General features: G+C 35.0%; 2 protein-coding genes across 2 annotated transcripts; one reads left to right on the forward strand and one right to left on the reverse strand.

The window, feature by feature from the left end:
• Positions 281-12896, forward strand: LOC109349208 (AP-1 complex subunit gamma-2-like). The gene is made up of 18 exons (XM_019589929.1): positions 281-544; positions 1344-1646; positions 1796-1937; positions 2213-2386; positions 3076-3255; positions 5378-5532; positions 6937-7027; positions 7119-7282; positions 7431-7485; positions 8147-8269; positions 8364-8459; positions 9206-9333; positions 9648-9752; positions 9851-10107; positions 10532-10774; positions 10860-11035; positions 11678-11782; positions 12350-12896. The coding sequence occupies exons 1-18, from the start codon at positions 498-500 to the stop codon at positions 12443-12445; spliced, it is 2640 nt and encodes an 879-aa protein (XP_019445474.1). The 5' UTR covers positions 281-497; the 3' UTR covers positions 12446-12896.
• On the reverse strand, positions 15760-17725 carry LOC109349210 (RING-H2 finger protein ATL47-like). The gene has a single exon (XM_019589930.1). The coding sequence runs from the start codon at positions 17161-17163 to the stop codon at positions 16063-16065; it is 1101 nt and encodes a 366-aa protein (XP_019445475.1). The 5' UTR covers positions 17164-17725; the 3' UTR covers positions 15760-16062.

Below are 18088 nucleotides of genomic sequence, written 5' to 3' on the forward strand. Positions count from 1 at the left end.
ATTAAATAACATCACATGTAGCACACCCAATCTAGGAAATATATTCCTTGAATTCGTGTTGTGAAGGAGTTTGTAGTGTATAGATTTTGAGATTGAAAATTTTATTTTTAAATAGAGTATTTTATTGAAAGTAAAAGAATATTTACTTTTTCAGAAACAATGTTGGGATTGAAATTTCAATGTTGAAGTAAAGTATTCAAAATCAAATAATGTTTTTGGATAAATATTATGGCAGGCATAAATAAAGAATAAAATTGAAAAATCGATGCAAAAACGGACAAAGGAGCAATTTTTTTTACAGAAAACATTCATTCATGTACAAACCCAAAATCACAGAGACCCCAACGCTCGCTTCATCTCAGATCCGAATCTCACTTTCCCTCTCTTTTTTCCCATTTCTTCTTCGTCTCACCGATTCGGATCTCACTTTCCGGTTTGGGTTCTCGACCCGATTCATTCCCTCCACAGTTGGATCCGGTTGATTTTGAGGTCACAGCATGCAATCATCAATCATGAATACTTTCTCTTCAGGCACGCGTTTGAGGTCAGCCATTCAATCACTCTTTTCTTCAATTCCTTTGGTTCAAACACCAATTAACACACAATTCCTTCGCATGCATTGTGTTCTAAAATTTCTTCCTTTCTACCTAGGAATCTTGATTAATTATCTTCCACTTCGGATTCAGACCTAATAATTATATTGGTTAATTGTTTTAATTCTCAATTTAGTTATAGTTGTTCGAGTTTTGGCTTGGGTTGGGGTTAACTAAAAGTAGTGTTTTATTTATTTATTATAAATTATAATTCATTTTTGGTGGTTGATTTTTGATTTGCTTAGCTGGGTTGGTGTACTCACAGTCACAGTATCTGAATCGGATAATGTTAGCCTTCTACCGTACATACATTCCACTCTAGGCATCAAGCACCAAAGTTTGGATTGAAACTATGGCATGTTTGGTATTGATTATTGATCATTTCCTAGTTAAAAAATTGCATTTTCCCCCAAATCTTAGTAAGGTTTTGATTATAAGCTATAGTAAATATTTCACATCTTGCCCAAGGATTATAAGCTACAGTAAATACTGCAATCCTCCATACAGTCACTGACACAAGCAGTATTTTGTTATCTACATATATGCCTGTGGTAATGTGCATTTTTGGTTGTGTATTTGTGATTGATTTTTTTATTTCAAAATACCCTTTGGTTGCAAAATAAAATACAGTTAACATATTGTGAGTTCCTTTTGAAGTTGCAGAACTGATAAATGTGTAATATATAGTTTCCATTTGAGTTTATTATGATCAATATCTTTTACTTATCTGGTTCGTACCTCAATTTATAGGGACATGATTCGGGCAATACGTGCTTGCAAGACTGCAGCAGAAGAACGTGCTGTTGTAAGAAAAGAATGTGCTGCCATTCGTGCTTCAATAAATGAAAACGATCAAGACTACATGCATCGGAATCTGGCTAAGCTGATGTTCATCCACATGCTTGGCTATCCGACACATTTTGGTCAAATGGAGTGCCTCAAGTTGATAGCATCTCCTGGATTTCCAGAGAAGAGAATAGGTTATCTTGGCCTCATGTTGCTCCTTGATGAAAGACAAGAGGTTCTAATGTTGGTGACCAATTCGTTAAAACAGTATCCATTTTATAGTCAAAGATTCATTTTGTTCAGCATTTCCTGATTTATACATTCCATTTTGTAAATTTGGTACTGATATTGGCTTTCTAACAAAATGAGGGAACATATTGATAATGAGTTATTGTGGGGCCTTAACTGAATCACAGAGATCTTAATCACATAAACCAGTATATAGTGGGACTTGCACTTTGTGCTTTAGGAAACATTTGTTCAGCGGAAATGGCACGTGATCTTGCACCGGAGGTTGAGAGATTGCTGCAATTCCGTGACCCAAATATTCGGAAGAAGGTGACTTTTTCATTACACCTCATGTATTTCACCAGAGTTTTATCTCTTCCAGAACATTTAATTTCTTTTATATATATATATGTGGGATGTATCACACTGGTCCAATCATCTAATGTTAATTGCCAGTGCTTTGTGATATCCCAACTCCTGTTTTCTAAATAAATGTAACTATTTAATGTAATTCAGTGTCTGTGTTATTAACGAAGTATTTCCTATTTAACTTCTTGGGTTTTTAGTGTTCATTCTTATAATTAACTACACTCACTGTCATATAGGCAGCATTATGCTCTATAAGGATCATAAAGAAGGTTCCAGACCTGGCAGAAAATTTTATCAATCCTGCTATTGCCTTACTCAGGGAGAAGCATCATGGAGTTTTGATCACTGGGGTTCAGCTTTGTACAGATCTGTGTAAAATTAGCACAGAAGCTCTTGAGCTTGTTAGAAAGGTGATTTTCCATCTTTATTAGAATCATTTTGTCAATCAGTGTATGTTTCTAGAAAATATTTGGTATTAATTGATGTAAACCTATCTACAATAGACTTAGCATTGCAAAATCACTATCCACTGCAGTATCAAATCACATATATATGTGCATTCTTATTGGTGTTTGAGAGTTAAAATCTTCCTTCAATTTACATCTTCACATGTGTTGTGAGAAATTCGATGAAGTTATTTTCTCTCCATTCTGAAATTTGTTAAAATATATTTTAAAGTTGCCTTGCAAAATCTGAAATACACATTAGTTCAATTTTTCTCTCTTTTGTTTTCTTGCTAGGGGATATCTCAACCTTCTCTCTTTGAATCTCCCTTCTTAATGATTTTCCTTTCTTATTAAAAGGTGCTTGATCTTTTCTCATGATCTATCATTGTGATGTGTTTTATGAACTTATGCTTTCATAGACTAGCTTACAAAACCCACCGACGTGTTAGACTGTTAGTTTTTACATGCAAGTCTGTTAATTATGTATACATAGTATGTAAAGTAGACTGCAAAGGCTTGTAATCAGCTTCATATATTTGACTTTTTGATCTCAAAGTTTACCACCAATGGCATTTTTATGTGAGGATCTTTCTATAAATTGAGTTTTGATTGTAGCCAGCTTTAACAAAATATTCTTTGAACAATTATTGCAGAAATGCACAGATGGTTTGGTCAGAACTCTTAGGGACCTAGCAAACAGTCCCTATTCACCAGAATATGATATTGCTGGCATCACAGACCCTTTTCTCCATATCAGATTGCTTAAACTTTTGCGAGTGTTGGGTGAAGGTGACGCTGATGCTAGTGACTCTATGAATGACATACTTGCCCAGGTGAGTTCTGTGTACATGTTGAATTTCACAGTATTATGTTATTATATTGCTCATGCAGAGAGTGATTGTGTTATTTATCATTTTTGCATTATGTTGATGACCTCTATGTTCATATGTTGAAAACTGTATATGCTTCTAGGATATCTTTTCCACTTCTTGAGTCCAAATTCCTAAGGATTGAAAGATTTTTGTACGAAATTTTTTGTTAGAGAGAAGATAAAAAGTATTGTTAGGGAGGATAGAATGTCCTCCAAAATAGAAAAACTGGATACAACAAGGGAGGAGACAAATTCAACAATTTCAGCTGGGATGCATAGCATCACCACATATCTGAAATAGCAACTCCCTTGAAACTACTGTGAGCAGATATCCAAAGAACATATCTCTATCCCACAACAAATATCGGTGTGTGCAAAGAGGATCCTAAAGATACAAGTCTTTTTACTCCAGCCAAATGTACCAAAGGACTATTCTGATTTAGATGGCAGAAAACACTATCATATTAAGATTTTGGATGCTGGTGCATTTTGGTGGTGCTGATCACAAGTTGTTTATGTAATGCTTGGTCAGGTTAGTCTTGTACTAAAGTCGGACAAAAACAAAGATCGTAAGCTGAGCCGTTCTTTATGTGTGAACTATAGAAACAGAAAATTATTTAACTCCTATCCAATTCGTTTTTGTTCAAGAAAGTTGGGATATTAAAAATGGATCAGATGGGTATAATTGCAATATGGATGTGAAAACAGACTTCTTATAAAATGCATGAATACTTCATTTTTAATGAAAGTTAGAATAGGTAGCTATGATCTAAAGAGTTATGAGTGTCTGTTCAATTATTGACATTAGTCTACATTGATGCTAATGGCTGATTTGCAGTATGAGTCTAAATTAAAGGACAATTGGGCAGAAGTTGTGATAAGACATGCCTATTACTTAAAATCAATTTGGTTTTATGTCGGGAGGTCAACCATGGTAGCTATATGCTCGACACAGTGATTGATGGAGAGATACCATACACATGGTTTTCATTGATTTGGAGAAGGTGTATGATAAGGTGCCTACAGAGGTAATGTGGAAACCTCTAGAGAAGAAAGGAGTTTGGATTGCCTATATTTAAGCAATGAATGATATGCATGATAAGGTCAAGATCGGTGTGAGAACATAAGATGGGTGGACAGGTACTTGATAAGATAGGATTAGGAAGAAAATTTGGGTAACTCCTATTATAGAAAAGATGGTAGAATGGCATTTTAGGTGGTTTGAGTATGTGTGGAGGAGACCGTTAGAAACCTCAATAAGAAGACTAGATCAAATGAAGTTTAGTCCAATTTTTAGAGGCAGAGGGGGCAAGAAAAACCATGGGCAAAACGATTAGGAATCTAGAGATTAATGCTTTGACAATGGACATAATTTTTTATAGAGCATTATGACGTCATTCGATCCATGTAGTGGACCCCACCTAGTGGACTAAGACTTGGTTTTTGTTGTTTAAAAACAAAGTAAAATAATATTGATTATGGAAGAATGCTTTTTTAGAATATGCTTGAAGTTTAATATTTTTTCCACCAATATATTTGCTTCTTGTATGTATATATAGGGGAAGGGAGGGGTCTTGTATTGTAATTTGTATGTTACCATTGAAAATGGAAGCCTACTTGAAGTCTTGGATTTTCTTTTATCTTCAAATGCAATTATTAGCTGTATATCTTTTTATCTAATTCTTTGAAGAATTACGAGGAGGGTTGCAAGGGAAAGGAGGGGTTATTGGTGGCTATGTTTAATTGTATAATACTTTAGAAAATCAGGTTTATTTTTGAGTAGGGACTAGTATGATATACATGCTGTAATTAAATATGTATCATTTGGTCATTTTAGATGCTTCAGTATTTTAACTAACCATGCAAAGCTTCATAAATAGTGTTAACCACTTGTCACAGTAGTCAAGATTTAGATAATTTGTTTCTATATTCTTGTGATTTGTTTGTGGTTTTGATATCTATGTTGTGCAGGTAAATGATGTGATGAATTTTAATCTACTATTATCTATTGTCAGTGGTCATCACCAGAAGACACTTTTTCTGGAATTTAGGGTAGATGATTTTTTTATTTTCTATCTTTTTAGGTGGCTACGAAGACCGAGTCAAATAAAGTTGCAGGGAATGCCATTTTATATGAGTGTGTTCAAACAATAATGAGCATTGAAGATAATGGTGGCTTACGCGTGCTTGCCATAAATATCCTGGGGAGATTCTTGTCCAACCGTGACAACAATATCAGGTTTACTTCTGGTCATTGTTTTTCCACTTCTAAAGACTGAAAGAATCACACATAAGTTACACATTATTAGAGATCCATTAGATATATAAAACCATTCAAGTGCCTTCACCCAACAGCTTAAGCTATCTGGAGAATTGGTTCTTCACATGGTATTAGAGCCTATAGGCCATCTGTATCGCTTTCAGATTTCGATCTTTCCAAATTTGTATCGCCTGCTCCAAGAGGCTCCTGTGGAGGGGGTGTTGGACGCCTGATACTCCTGCCTCAGTTCCCGGGGTGTGATTTATATACCTATTGGACTTATCCACTTAATTTCAATTGGTTGTAAGATGGAACCTGACATGGTTTCAGAGACTTTTTTAACAGGGTTCAGGAGTTCAATCCTTGTGGTCAATCCTCTTAATTTCTTAATAAATAAATGAAATTAAAATTTTAGCACAGGGTATGGTAGGCTTATGCATAAACCACACTTCAAGCTCAAAGGGCTATTGTGTGAGAAGGCATATTAGATAGGTAAAACCGTTCACATGCCTTCACCCTAAATTCCATGTTAGAATAATTGAGCTTAACTTCATCCCAAAAGCTAGCTAGTAGTAGGAGCAGGGTTGTCCAAGTTATTATAAATGGTTCATCCCTCACAAATTCAGCCAATGCAGGACTTGAATACCTCAACACCCCCTTCATTCTCAGCACTGAACATCCTTAGTGTGATGCATGACTAGATATCTGTGGGTGACCCAATATAGTGACAAGACTCTCATTCCATATTAGAATAATTGGGCCTAACTCCACCCCCAGAAGCTAGCTCATAAGGGGAGGATTGCCCAAGACATTATATACGGGATACGACTCTTGGCTCAAATTCTCAACCTATGTAGGACTTAAATACTTTAACGCACCCCCTCAGTGCTTGATTGAATAAATCTAAAGATTTTTCCTCCCAGCAAGGAATGATGCTTGATTGCAGTCCACTGAATTGAGATTGCTACAAAAATGTGGGAAATGCTCATCAGTAGGATTGATCTTTTGACCCCTTTAAACTTTATCTTGTTCTATTTTAGCCATAATGCTTATGTTTGTATGAAGGAACTTATATTTGGATGTTGACAGAAAAAGCACTGTAACTGTTAAATTAGTAACAATGATGACATTGGGGTGAAGGGACGAGTGGGGAACAAAATTGTCTATAGAATGAGTTGTGTGGCCTTGCAATTTCTTTAATTTAGTACTTTTTAATGGCTGATAAACTAATGTCTCATCTCTTATGTTGTTCCCCACGCCCTATATTCATTCTATCCCCTATACTTTTGGTTTTTATTTTATTTTTAGTTGTGATTTTATGCTTTATGGTTGACATACCTAATTATTTAAGTGCATCTTACTTTTCCTACATTCTTCCCTCAGATATGTGGCATTAAACATGCTGATGAAGGCTGTAACTTTTGATGCTCAGGCAGTGCAGAGGCACCGTGCAACAATTCTAGAATGTGTGAAGGTATTCATTGTCTTTTTTCTTGCTTCATATTCATGACAAAGATGAGCTTTTATAAAACTTGAGAAGTTGTGGGCTTAACTCTTCACTTCAGGATTCAGATGCTTCAATTCGGAAAAGAGCCCTTGAACTTGTTTATGTTCTGGTGAATGAAACTAATGTGAAGCCCTTAGCCAAAGAGCTAATAGATTACTTGAAAGTCAGTGATCATGATTTCAGAGGGGACCTTACTGCCAAAATTTGCTCAATTGTTGCAAAGTGAGTCATAAGGTTCTGAATGGCATTCCCATTATAAATTGTCCTAATCTTTGTCATCCCGTCAGTTTAGATCTAATATTAGAGTATTTCTATAAATTACATCCAGAAATGTACTTGGTTGACTAGCATTTGTTTATTGGTGCTTCAGGTTTTCCCCAGAGAAGATTTGGTACATTGATCAGATGCTCAAGGTTATTTCTGAGGTATAAATATAAGAAGCAAGCCTTATAATTAAAAACTGCAAGGCAAAACTGCCCACACATGCTAGTTTTTATGATATTCAAGAAATCAGTGATGCATCTTTGTGTGTATATTTCCATTGCATCTCATCTCTATGTGTGCTACATCTGGTATACGATATCCCAGGAAAAAATATTTGTCACTACAACTTTATATTTTCACCACAAACATGAATAACTTTTCATTATCACTATTTGATTGTGGCTCATATAGATCATTGTTCAAACTGCTGCATATAAATGATTCCATTTTTTTATCAATTTGTTTGCTTCATAATTGCATTGCTTCTGTGCAAGATATAAAATATTTCCTATTAAATTTGATGGTGTGTCGTGATTACTGTTTGGATTGTGATGCTTGGTGCAACTGTAAGGTTGTTGCTGCCTTGTGACCTGATGGTCACTGATTCTAGTCATTGAACAACCTATCTGTCTGTTGGGGTAAGGCTGTTTGTCTACATCTTACCCTCCCCAGATCTTCCAATGGTGGGAGCCTTGTGCAATAGGCTTCCTTTTATTTTGTAATTACTGTTTCGGTGCCTGTGCTGTGACTGCTGTCCATATTGAGCCATTCTTTGCAGTCATATAGTGGGTGCAAGTATTGATCTTTATCCTATGTTAGTAGGCTGGAAATTTTGTAAAAGATGAAGTATGGCATGCTTTGATTGTTGTGATAAGCAATGCTTCTGAGCTTCATGGATATACAGTGAGAGCATTATACAGGGCATTTCAAACATCAGCGGAACAGGTGCTCAACCCTGCTTTGACAAAATCTAGGCATCTTATTGATTTGCATTTGATGCCATTCATATATAATAACACTGCCTAATACTTTTCATCAGGAAATTCTAGTTCGAGTTACAGTCTGGTGCATTGGAGAGTACGGTGACATGTTAGTGAATAATGTTGGAATGCTTGACATAGAAGATTCAATAACAGTTAGTGAATGCTTCTGCTTGAATGTTTATAAATGTTTTTTTGGTGAATTGGAGAGCACATATGTTTATACTGTTACTTAAAAGTGCATGAAAATGGTAAATCACTTGAATTCAAGCAATATGTTAACTATTTGATGTAATATTGTTCTCAGAAATTTCTAGTTAAAGATTTTCTAACAGTACCCCTCTGATCAGGCTGTCTTTCCCTCTGATCAGGCTTCCTTTTGTATGGCTCCTATTTGAATAATGGATAATAACTAAAAAAAATATAAAACCCACCAGTTCCCAAACCAGTTGCTCACTGATGACATGAGTATCTAGTTAAGGAAGAAAATGGATTAAGTATTCAATTTGTTTTGCACGTTTGATTAGTATCTTTAACATGCTCTCAGAAACTTTTTCAAGTTATTCACAAATTTTATGACATCTGGGCACAGCATTTATGTGGTGCTAAAACCATAATATGATCATGGCTTGTTTCCTTTTCTAATTCTTAGTGCTTAGTTGGATTGTATTATACAGAGCAATGAGCCAGTGCACATGCCCATTGTGTCTTTTCTTTTCTGTGTGAGAGAGATGCAACTTAATTTAACAATGATTGGATTGTTGACTATTGATGCCTCTAAACAGTCTTCTTGTACACAGAACCATATCACATATTTAAATATACAAAATTGATCTGTTTTTTTCTTCAAAATTTTAAATGATGTTTTTATTCGTAAATCTCTCTTTTTTCATGCTTGCAGGTGACTGAGTCAGATGCTGTGGATGTTGTAGAGATTGCTATAAAACGACATGCATCAGATCTTACCACAAAAGCGATGGCTTTGGTTGCTCTGTTAAAGCTCTCTTCACGTTTCCTTTCATGTACAGAGTATGATATGCTTTTTAAATTCTTTGACTCTGTTATTATCTATTTCATCACACCTTAAAATAATTTTGTTTTTTCTTTTCTTGCCTTTTTGCTTAAGAAGCATCTGGAATGTAATATCCAGGTTGAAATTCACGAGATGTTTAACATAGTTGTAAAATATTTAATTTCTATGCATGCCATTTGATCTGTATGAATTTTTCGGGGGATCTTGCTGTATCCATGTCCCTTTTACTATGCACTCCAAAGACTGAAGCACCTATTACAAGCTTATTTGTATCTTTGTATGGGGATTTTATAACCTTTTGAACGTACAGGAGGATCAGGGAAATTATTGTTCCATTCAAAGGAAACTTTGTGCTAGAGTTGCAGCAGAGATCTATTGAATTCAATTCGATTGTTGCAAGGCATCAAAATATTAGGTGAGGTTAATTAAGGTGCTTATTATATTACATCAAGAGCTTGAGTTTCCACTACACACTTATTAGAGGAGTCCTATTATGGAAACTGTCACATGCAGGTCTACGCTTGTAGAAAGGATGCCAGTTTTGGATGAGGCAACATTCGTTGGTAGGAGGGCTGGGTCTTTGCCAGGCGCAGCTTCAACTACAACAGCAACTTCAGTTAGTCTTCCTAATGGTGTAGCCAAACCTGTGGCTCCTCTTGTAGATTTGCTTGATCTAAGTTCAGATGATGCTCCTGCACCTAGCTCTTCTGGTGGTGATCTTCTTCATGACCTTCTCGGTGTTGATCTGTCACTGCCATCACAACAATCTGGTTAGTTTTGTGGTGTATTTTATAAATTATTATAATGCTTTAAAAACTAAATACTTGTGTCTAATGATTTTCATCTTTGTTTCTGTAGTTGTTTTATGTATAATTAGCACTGTTTTCATGCATACAATAGTAAGCAGCATTGTTTTATGAAAAGCTTTCTATAATTTTTGAATCACTATCTGTAAGAAAACCAGCAAGAAAAACCTTGCTCTAAATGGATTTATTGAAAATAGTTTTTGATAAAGCCCAATGACATTGTTTGGCTCATCTAGCCAACCCCAGCTATTGGGACTTTGGGATAAACTTCCTGTAGGTTTGGTGGGTTTTATAGAGGCAGAAAAATGCAAATTTATTCACTTTACTTTATTGTGGATAGTCCAATCAACATATTCTTATTCTGTCTCATTTTTATTTGCATTTTAAGGTGCTGGTCAAAGTTCAAACAGTGGTACAGATGTACTTTTGGATCTTTTGTCTATCGGAACACCTTCTGCCCCAAGCAGCTCTTCTACTGTCAACATCTTATCCTCCAATGCAAGTATAGAGGCACCAGTTTCACCTTTGGATGACCTCTCATCACTTTCAATTTCTTCAAGAACAACGTCAAATGCTGGAGCTGCTCCTGTGATGGATTTATTGGATGGTTTTTCTCTCAGCCCACCAACAGGTTCTAAACTCTAACATGTGACTCTCATCATTAATTGAGACTTGGTCAAAGTATTGATTCCTCGTCCTTCTCTTATCTTGAATAGAAAACAATGGACCAGTTCATCCGTCTATCACTGCATTCGAGAGCAGCCATGTTAGGTTAACATTCGATTTTTCAAAAGAACCAGGAAACCCACAAACAACAATCGTCCAGGCTACCTTTATCAATTTATCCTCTGAAACATATACAGATTTTGTTTTCCAGGCAGCAGTTCCAAAGGTATGCCAGTCAGTATGCTGTTCAGCTTTCCATGTACTGCTAAGATCACCATCATTGTAATTTTAAACATATAAGTTGAATTTACCACTTTCAACAATATCAACATTTTCATTACATTTGTGTTAACTTGAGGTTTCATGCTACTATCCGATCTCCGTTGAATATTATCCTCGTTCCTTTTTTTGACTTGTAATTTTAAAAATTCATAATATGAAGAAAAAACTTGTCACTGCTGCTTCTCATAAATGATGGATTAAGGGTGGCACAGTGAGCGAGGCTCCTCACCTAGTGGGGTATGAGGAGGGTAGATGTACATACTCTTACCCTCGCAAGGGAATAGGATGTTTCTAGGATTTTAACGCGCTTGCCTCTTTGCCATTGTGATGACACACACCCTCTTCACAACGATCCATTCTAGTAATAAAAATGTTTTCATCTGTCAATAATTGAGTAATTTCCTTTGTATTACTCTTAATTAGTTATCCAAACTTTTGAGTGCTAAATAATTACATTTACTCTTCAGCATTTGATATAATCATGAACTGTTTTACTGGCTGCTCTGTTGGAATTTCAATTTCTTTTGAACTGGTTCATTATGTTCCATCATCTAGTATTAATGCATATTGTTGTCTTCACTTTCAGTTTCTTCAATTACACTTGGATCCTGCTAGCAGCAATACTCTCCCTGCTGCTGGAAATGGGTCTATTACGCAAAACTTAAAAGTTACTAATAGCCAACATGGAAAGGTAAAAGTTTTTTGTTAGTATTGCTTTACTGTGAATATTTAATTTATATTTGTTGGGAAGGAAGTCCCACATCGTTTGCCTCATTATCTTGGGAGTGGTTTAAATATCTGTTGGACTACTTTTCTTATTGTCAATTGGTTGAGATGAAACCTTAAAAAGATGCCTTATGATTTAAATTCTAAAAGGTATGTTGATTGCTGACATGCTTATGCAAAACTGCTAGTGGTTTGTGTGTCTGGGGTCAATTAAGTGATCCCTGCTTTGATGATGGTTCATCAAAGCAGCTGAGGATACTGCACTGCTCAGTAACAGGATTAAACTCCATCTTATTTTTAGTTAACTTGACAAGCGGTAAAACTCTCATTGGGAATTAGGAATTAAGAATTACAAAAATATATCTTTCTTTGTCGATTAAATAAACTCCCTCCCCCATTGTCTCTATTTATGCTTTGGGAGTGTGCGCTTTTACATTTCTGACATTATTTTCCCATCTGCATATTATGTTCTAAGTTCTAACTACTTCTTAGAGAAGACTTGATAGCCAGCAACTACTATTTTTTCTTCCAGAAATCTCTTATCATGCGTGTAAGGATAGCATACAAGATAAATGGCAAGGATTCACTGGAGGAAGGACAAATAAGTAATTTCCCCCGTGGTTTATGAAGCCAAAATGGTCAAGGATCATGAAGGGGATTCATAGAGCCCTTTTTCCGCACTCTATAATTACTGGTGCAGTTTTCATGTTTCATTCCTCCAAACAAGGGCTGTATGGTTCAACATTTGGGACCAATTTTTTAGCGCAAATTTGAGGTCTTATTGGTGGCTTCACATATTTGATTAACTCTTTACTTTAAATTTAAACTTAGGTTGTTTATGTACATTAGTATAAAATATTCCTGTGTGAAAATGTCGAAATCATTTTTTTCCTTTCAAGCCACAAGAGTTGTGTCATGTTGAGAACTTGCTATTTTCTGGAGGTAGTCTAGCGGTTTTGCTGTCTGAAGTTAGTGTTGTTGAATGCAATTTGGTCTCTTAGATGATTGGTATACTATATTTGTTTCATGTAACATTTTTCTCTTACGATTAATGAAATGTAATCTCAAATTTGTGTCAACTTCTTTCTTGCTTGATTTATTGATCAATTGAAAATGAGGATTTTCCACTCTGAAGTATGTACACTTGATCCTCTAACACTAACGTCTTAGGAATGCATCTTCATGAATTTCAATTCACAATGTATGTAAAGTGAAGGTTCCAAGAATTATTGTCAACGTCAGATTAAATAACTATGATGGTGATCTGATACTAGACTCTAGTTCTGTTGCATGCTGGCCTTAATTTGAATTGCTCATCAAATACCAAACTTCAAGACCATCACATGCAAATTTAAATTCACATTTTAAAGATCCAAGGTGAATAATGAAGAGGCATTTATTGCAGGCAGCACTTTAGGTAGTTATGAAAATTTGGGATATCAAGTTATCAACCTTCATATAAATATTGGGATCAGTTTGATCAAAGTTTGACCTTTGCTAAGTAAATCATCATCAAATTGAATTTAACTTTAAAATATCTCTATCTAACTACTGGGTTGGTACCCAGCTAAGTTAAAACTGGCTCAGCATGATTCACCTATTGTACTATTTTGTTTTTGGTCTCCCCGTTGGTTAGTACAGTATATGCTTTGTTACATAAATATTTAGCCACTGAACTCTTTTTTGTTGAATTCTTTGAGGTCTGTTTAGTTTACCCAAGATTTTTATTTAAACCTAAATTGAACTAATAACTACTAATAAACTGCCAAGGTACTAAAGTTATGTCTTATGCAAAACACATGGTAGTATTAGACAAGTTTGTGCTGTCATACAATACTGTATTGTAAAACCCGAGCCGGACGTCAAACTAGCAGAGGTTCCGTATTTCGGTCTGACCGGGTAATTTCGTACACAATTAATAATTTTTATTTATAAATATATAGTTATATATAAATGTAAAACTTTATATAATTAATAATTATATTGAAATAATACATCTTTAACTTTTTTTGGACCGTAGTAAAACAAAATATTAGAACATTGTTCCATTTTTTTTTTTAAGTGAGCCGTCTGGTTTACTTCCCAGGTTAATCCAGTTTAATATGGTCAGACCGGATTTTTCCGGTTCAAAGTTGTCTAACTCTCATTCAGTTAAGACGGCAAACCAAAGCTGTTTTCAAGTCCGGTCAGCGGTCAGACCGTCCAGTTCTAACAACACTAATCATTCAACTGCTCTTTAATTTATGCTTAACCACGTTGTTGTTGTTGTCTTTACCCCACCTTACACCCACCTCAAAAACAATCCAAATACTGTTGTCCATCATTGAATCGAGATTTGAGAGAGACAAGGGTTATTAGATGATATATGACTTGGTTGAACACGCCTTAAATAAAGAGTAACAAAATATAATCACTATCTTGCAGAGTAGGTAACTTTGTATATGATATGTATCTAACAACCCATACTATCTATTTTTTTATCATTCTTGAATTTGGGGTCATCTTCTGCTTCTCTGTCATTATGCTAAGGTAAAGTCGGTGGTTACTATCTAACAGATGTACCCCATTATGGGTCAATAATGAGTTAGATATTGCCAATTTTCTTTTTCCTCCCATGAAGCCCCATTATCAAGGTGCATTTATTCGTTGTCTTTATTTAGCCTTATGGAGTTTATCTATAAAAAATAATGCATTTAAGGTGGAAAAATAATGTATTTAAGGCGGAAAAATAATGTATTTAAGGTGGAAAAATAATGTCATTGTGAATGGTATTCTTGATGAGAATAGAAAAAAGATAAATAATATTCACTGAGGTTATCCCAGTCCCTCATAAAATCCTCACACAAGGGGTACTTGGAGTGCAGAAGTGAAGCTGCTAATGTGTTTTTTCTCAATGCCACTCATATTTTCATTATGTTTCCAAAATGTTAGGGACATCCTCTCTTTAACTATCATTTCTAAGAAAGAATGCGTAAATTGATACTTAAACCTCTACAACTAAAGGGTTATTTCTTTTTTTAGACAAAAAGATTGGTGAAGGGAGGTTTTCCATTCTAAAATTAGGCTAGGTCACAAGCCTCAATAGGACTTATATTAGTCCTATAGGTAGATAATTATTAGTTAGACATTAAATATCACTAACAGAAAGTGTCTAGGGACAACAACTTAACAGCAAGGTGTATGAGATATATAATATAAAATTTAATGTAAATGACCCAACACAATTGGGATCTGAGTGATGCCACAGATGATAAAATTTAATGAAAATATTCTTTTCTGGTATCTCTCAAGTCCCATTTTTTCTTTTAGTGACATTATTCTTTTGTAAGGTTTTATCATGTGAAGTTTTCCAGCAATTACATTCATCAAGTGAGTTTTTTTACTTTAGAAATAACTAATTGAGACAGAAGTTACAAAAGGTTATGCTAAATTCATGTGAGATCATTAACTATGCATGTGAGTGATAACATTAATCAAGTTTTCCAAGAGATGTGAAATGATTAGATTTGGAGCACTCCATGACCCCACTACAATCCTCTATCATAATCTTGTTACTCAAAAGGGACAACTTCAGTAGGAGGGTCAGGAATGGAATCCTTCATTGTTTCTTTTACTTCTTTTTAACCCAAAAGTGAAAAAGCAAACCTCTAGAGAAAACTAAAGCATCCAAAAAAGCAACCCAAATTTGACTTTACTTTCATCTTCTTGCTTGTTGCAAGAAACTGCTAATAAATGTCACTTTTGTCACTTAGATAAAGAATCACATGGCTTCAGGTCCCACATTTAAAAACTATGTTCGAATTCATCTGGTGTGATTCTTTTTTCCAAGTGCTAACTTTTTCTTATGGTAATATTGTAAGTTTTTTTTGTATGTTCTAACTTTTTACTCATTTCATTTCATTTTCCTTATAACCTCTACTACATATAGCTTCCAATGGCATGTAAGAGCAAAACAGATGTTTGATTCTTGTCATATTGATAGGACATATTACAAAAACCTATTGACAGGACATACTACAACAAACCCACAATAGGATTTTTGTATAAAAGGAGTTATTTTCCCTACACACAAGAACAACTCTCATTCAAAGAACATTGCTTGATTAAGTGTTTTATGGCATGATCTACGAGTTTGATCTCTAAAAAGGGGTAAAATATGAGTATGGGAGAAAAAGGATGTCAACAAATTACAAGTGGATTCATTGAAAATATGGAAGTAGTTAAAATATAAAATACTGAGTAGCTTCATGTACCTCTGGCTTTATTCATCCAAGGCAAAGTTGCAGTGACAGTGGAATTATTGAAATTTGTCTCTGATGAACTTGTTAACTTATCCTTCCTAGACCATTGCCAAATCTTGGAAACAGAAAAACTTTCACCTTTCCTTGCAATGTTGATTTTTTTGTCCTCAATATCCTTATCATTGGAGAAATTTCCAATTGTGCCTGCTCTTCCTTTGATATGTCTCATACTACTGCTGCTACCACCATCACCTCTATGAGGACATAAAGCCACTCTCAAATCTGAATCAGCAACCACATACTGAAAAGACCCCATTGAATAGCATCTTCTTACATCCAAATTACCAATATTGCTACTACTCTCTCCGTCAACTCTTTCTACCACATCTCCATTATTTGAGCTTCTGAACTTTCCAAGCCTAACAGAGAACACCCTTTTCCCACTCATTATGTGATTCTCTGCAGGTTTGTTAACAAAAGCAGTTCCTCCCCCACCACTTCCTGAACCCCCATCTTCCTCATTTAGACCCTCGAAGTCGAAAATCGGGTTCTCAAAGGAGTAGCCCGGTGCATAAAGAGTCCCTCTACAGAGAGGACAAGTTGAATTAGACAACAACCATGTGTCTATGCAGTGAATGTGGAAAGCATGATTGCAAGTTGGAAGCAATCTGAGGTTGTCTTTTTCCAAAAACTCACAAAGGCAAACTGCACAATCAAATGGCTCTTTCAACCCTATAATCTCTTTGTAAAGGAAAACTGGAAGAGCATCTATGAAAGCCTGATCTAAGCCTGAATCATGAAGATGGAATAGTTGCTGTAATTGTCTTTGGTAAGCATCAGATTCAGACATGTGATTGTACCTATTGGATTGAGAAATTGATGAAGAGGAAGATCTGTGCTTTGTGAGAAATCTAACAAGCAAGTGAAGGGCACCCAAGATGAAAAATACAACAGCTAAAATCACTATCATGAAAAGAATTGCAGGGCTTATTTTATTCCCAGCAGAAGAAGAAATTGAAGATGAATAAGATGGAGAGAGGATTGGGGGGCTTGTGATAGCACCATTGCTCTGATGGATTTGAGAGTGAACCTTTACCCAATGCATTTTAAGAATATAGCATTCCAAATTAAAAATTCCTAAAATAATTTGTGCTTTGAAGCAGAAGAAGAATGAGTTTCAAGTTTTAATCTTTGCTGCAGTTTCAATCTTTTCATGCTTTCGGATTAGACCCAACTCAGACATGGTAGAAAACAAACAATTGAGCACACTGGATAGGAAAGAAAAATAAAGAAAAGAGGAGGGAGGGACCTAAGATAAAAAAAGGGAACCCAACTGATTCAAAATTTAGTCTTGGGTTTTGCAAAACTAAGAGTGTGGCAACAACAACAGTATTAATGGAAATATGGGTTTGAGAAATGTCAACGTTTCAGTTAACCTACCTTAGTTGTTGGAAACCTGAAACCTCGGCAGTTATCAGGGACACTTCTCTCTTTCTCTCTCTTACTATGACAGACAGGGTTATTGTTCTTCCATGAAACAGAAACCATAATCATAATAATAAGTGTATAATCTCATTGTGTTGCTCCGAATCCAATACCAGTAGTACTAGCCAAGTGAAAAACAAGTCACTCCCAAAACACTAGTTTTTGGTCAAATAGTTACTTTTCTGGGGGCACCAAAAGGTTTTTTTGGAGTCCTAAAATATTTAAACTAATTCAGGAAATACTAATAAGGTATAAGGGTCATATGTGAGGTGTTTTTAAAAAAATCTTCAAATATATCCTAATTTTTTAATAAATACCTTGAAATGAAGTGAATTTTGCTACTAAGGATCTAATAATAAAACTTGTATTATTACTTAGTAGCATGTTTCTCTAAAGCATAATATGATGGGGGCTAAATTTTGTTATGTGGAGAAAAATGAGGCAACCTTATAAAAAATTGACTATTTTACAAAATTAATTTTAGTAATTTTTTAGCCTAATACTAGTGTTATTTGACGCAAAAATAAAAATTAATTTAAAGAACA

The sequence above is a fragment of the Lupinus angustifolius genome, chromosome LG06 (assembly GCF_001865875.1).
Source record: "Lupinus angustifolius cultivar Tanjil chromosome LG06, LupAngTanjil_v1.0, whole genome shotgun sequence".
Taxonomy (NCBI): domain Eukaryota; kingdom Viridiplantae; phylum Streptophyta; class Magnoliopsida; order Fabales; family Fabaceae; genus Lupinus; species Lupinus angustifolius.

What these genes read in the sequence shown, in the direction of transcription:
- LOC109349210 (XM_019589930.1), bottom strand. Translation starts at nt 17,163, where the DNA reads ATGCATTGGGTAAAGGTTCACTCTCAAATCCATCAGAGCAATGGTGCT.
- LOC109349208 (XM_019589929.1), top strand. Translation starts at nt 498, where the DNA reads ATGCAATCATCAATCATGAATACTTTCTCTTCAGGCACGCGTTTGAG. An exon ending in CAATTCTAGAATGTGTGAAG is followed by an intron (nt 7,028 to 7,118) that starts GTATTCATTGTC and finishes TCTTCACTTCAG; the next exon opens with GATTCAGATGCTTCAATTCG. An exon ending in CGTTTCCTTTCATGTACAGA is followed by an intron (nt 9,334 to 9,647) that starts GTATGATATGCT and finishes TTGAACGTACAG; the next exon opens with GAGGATCAGGGAAATTATTG.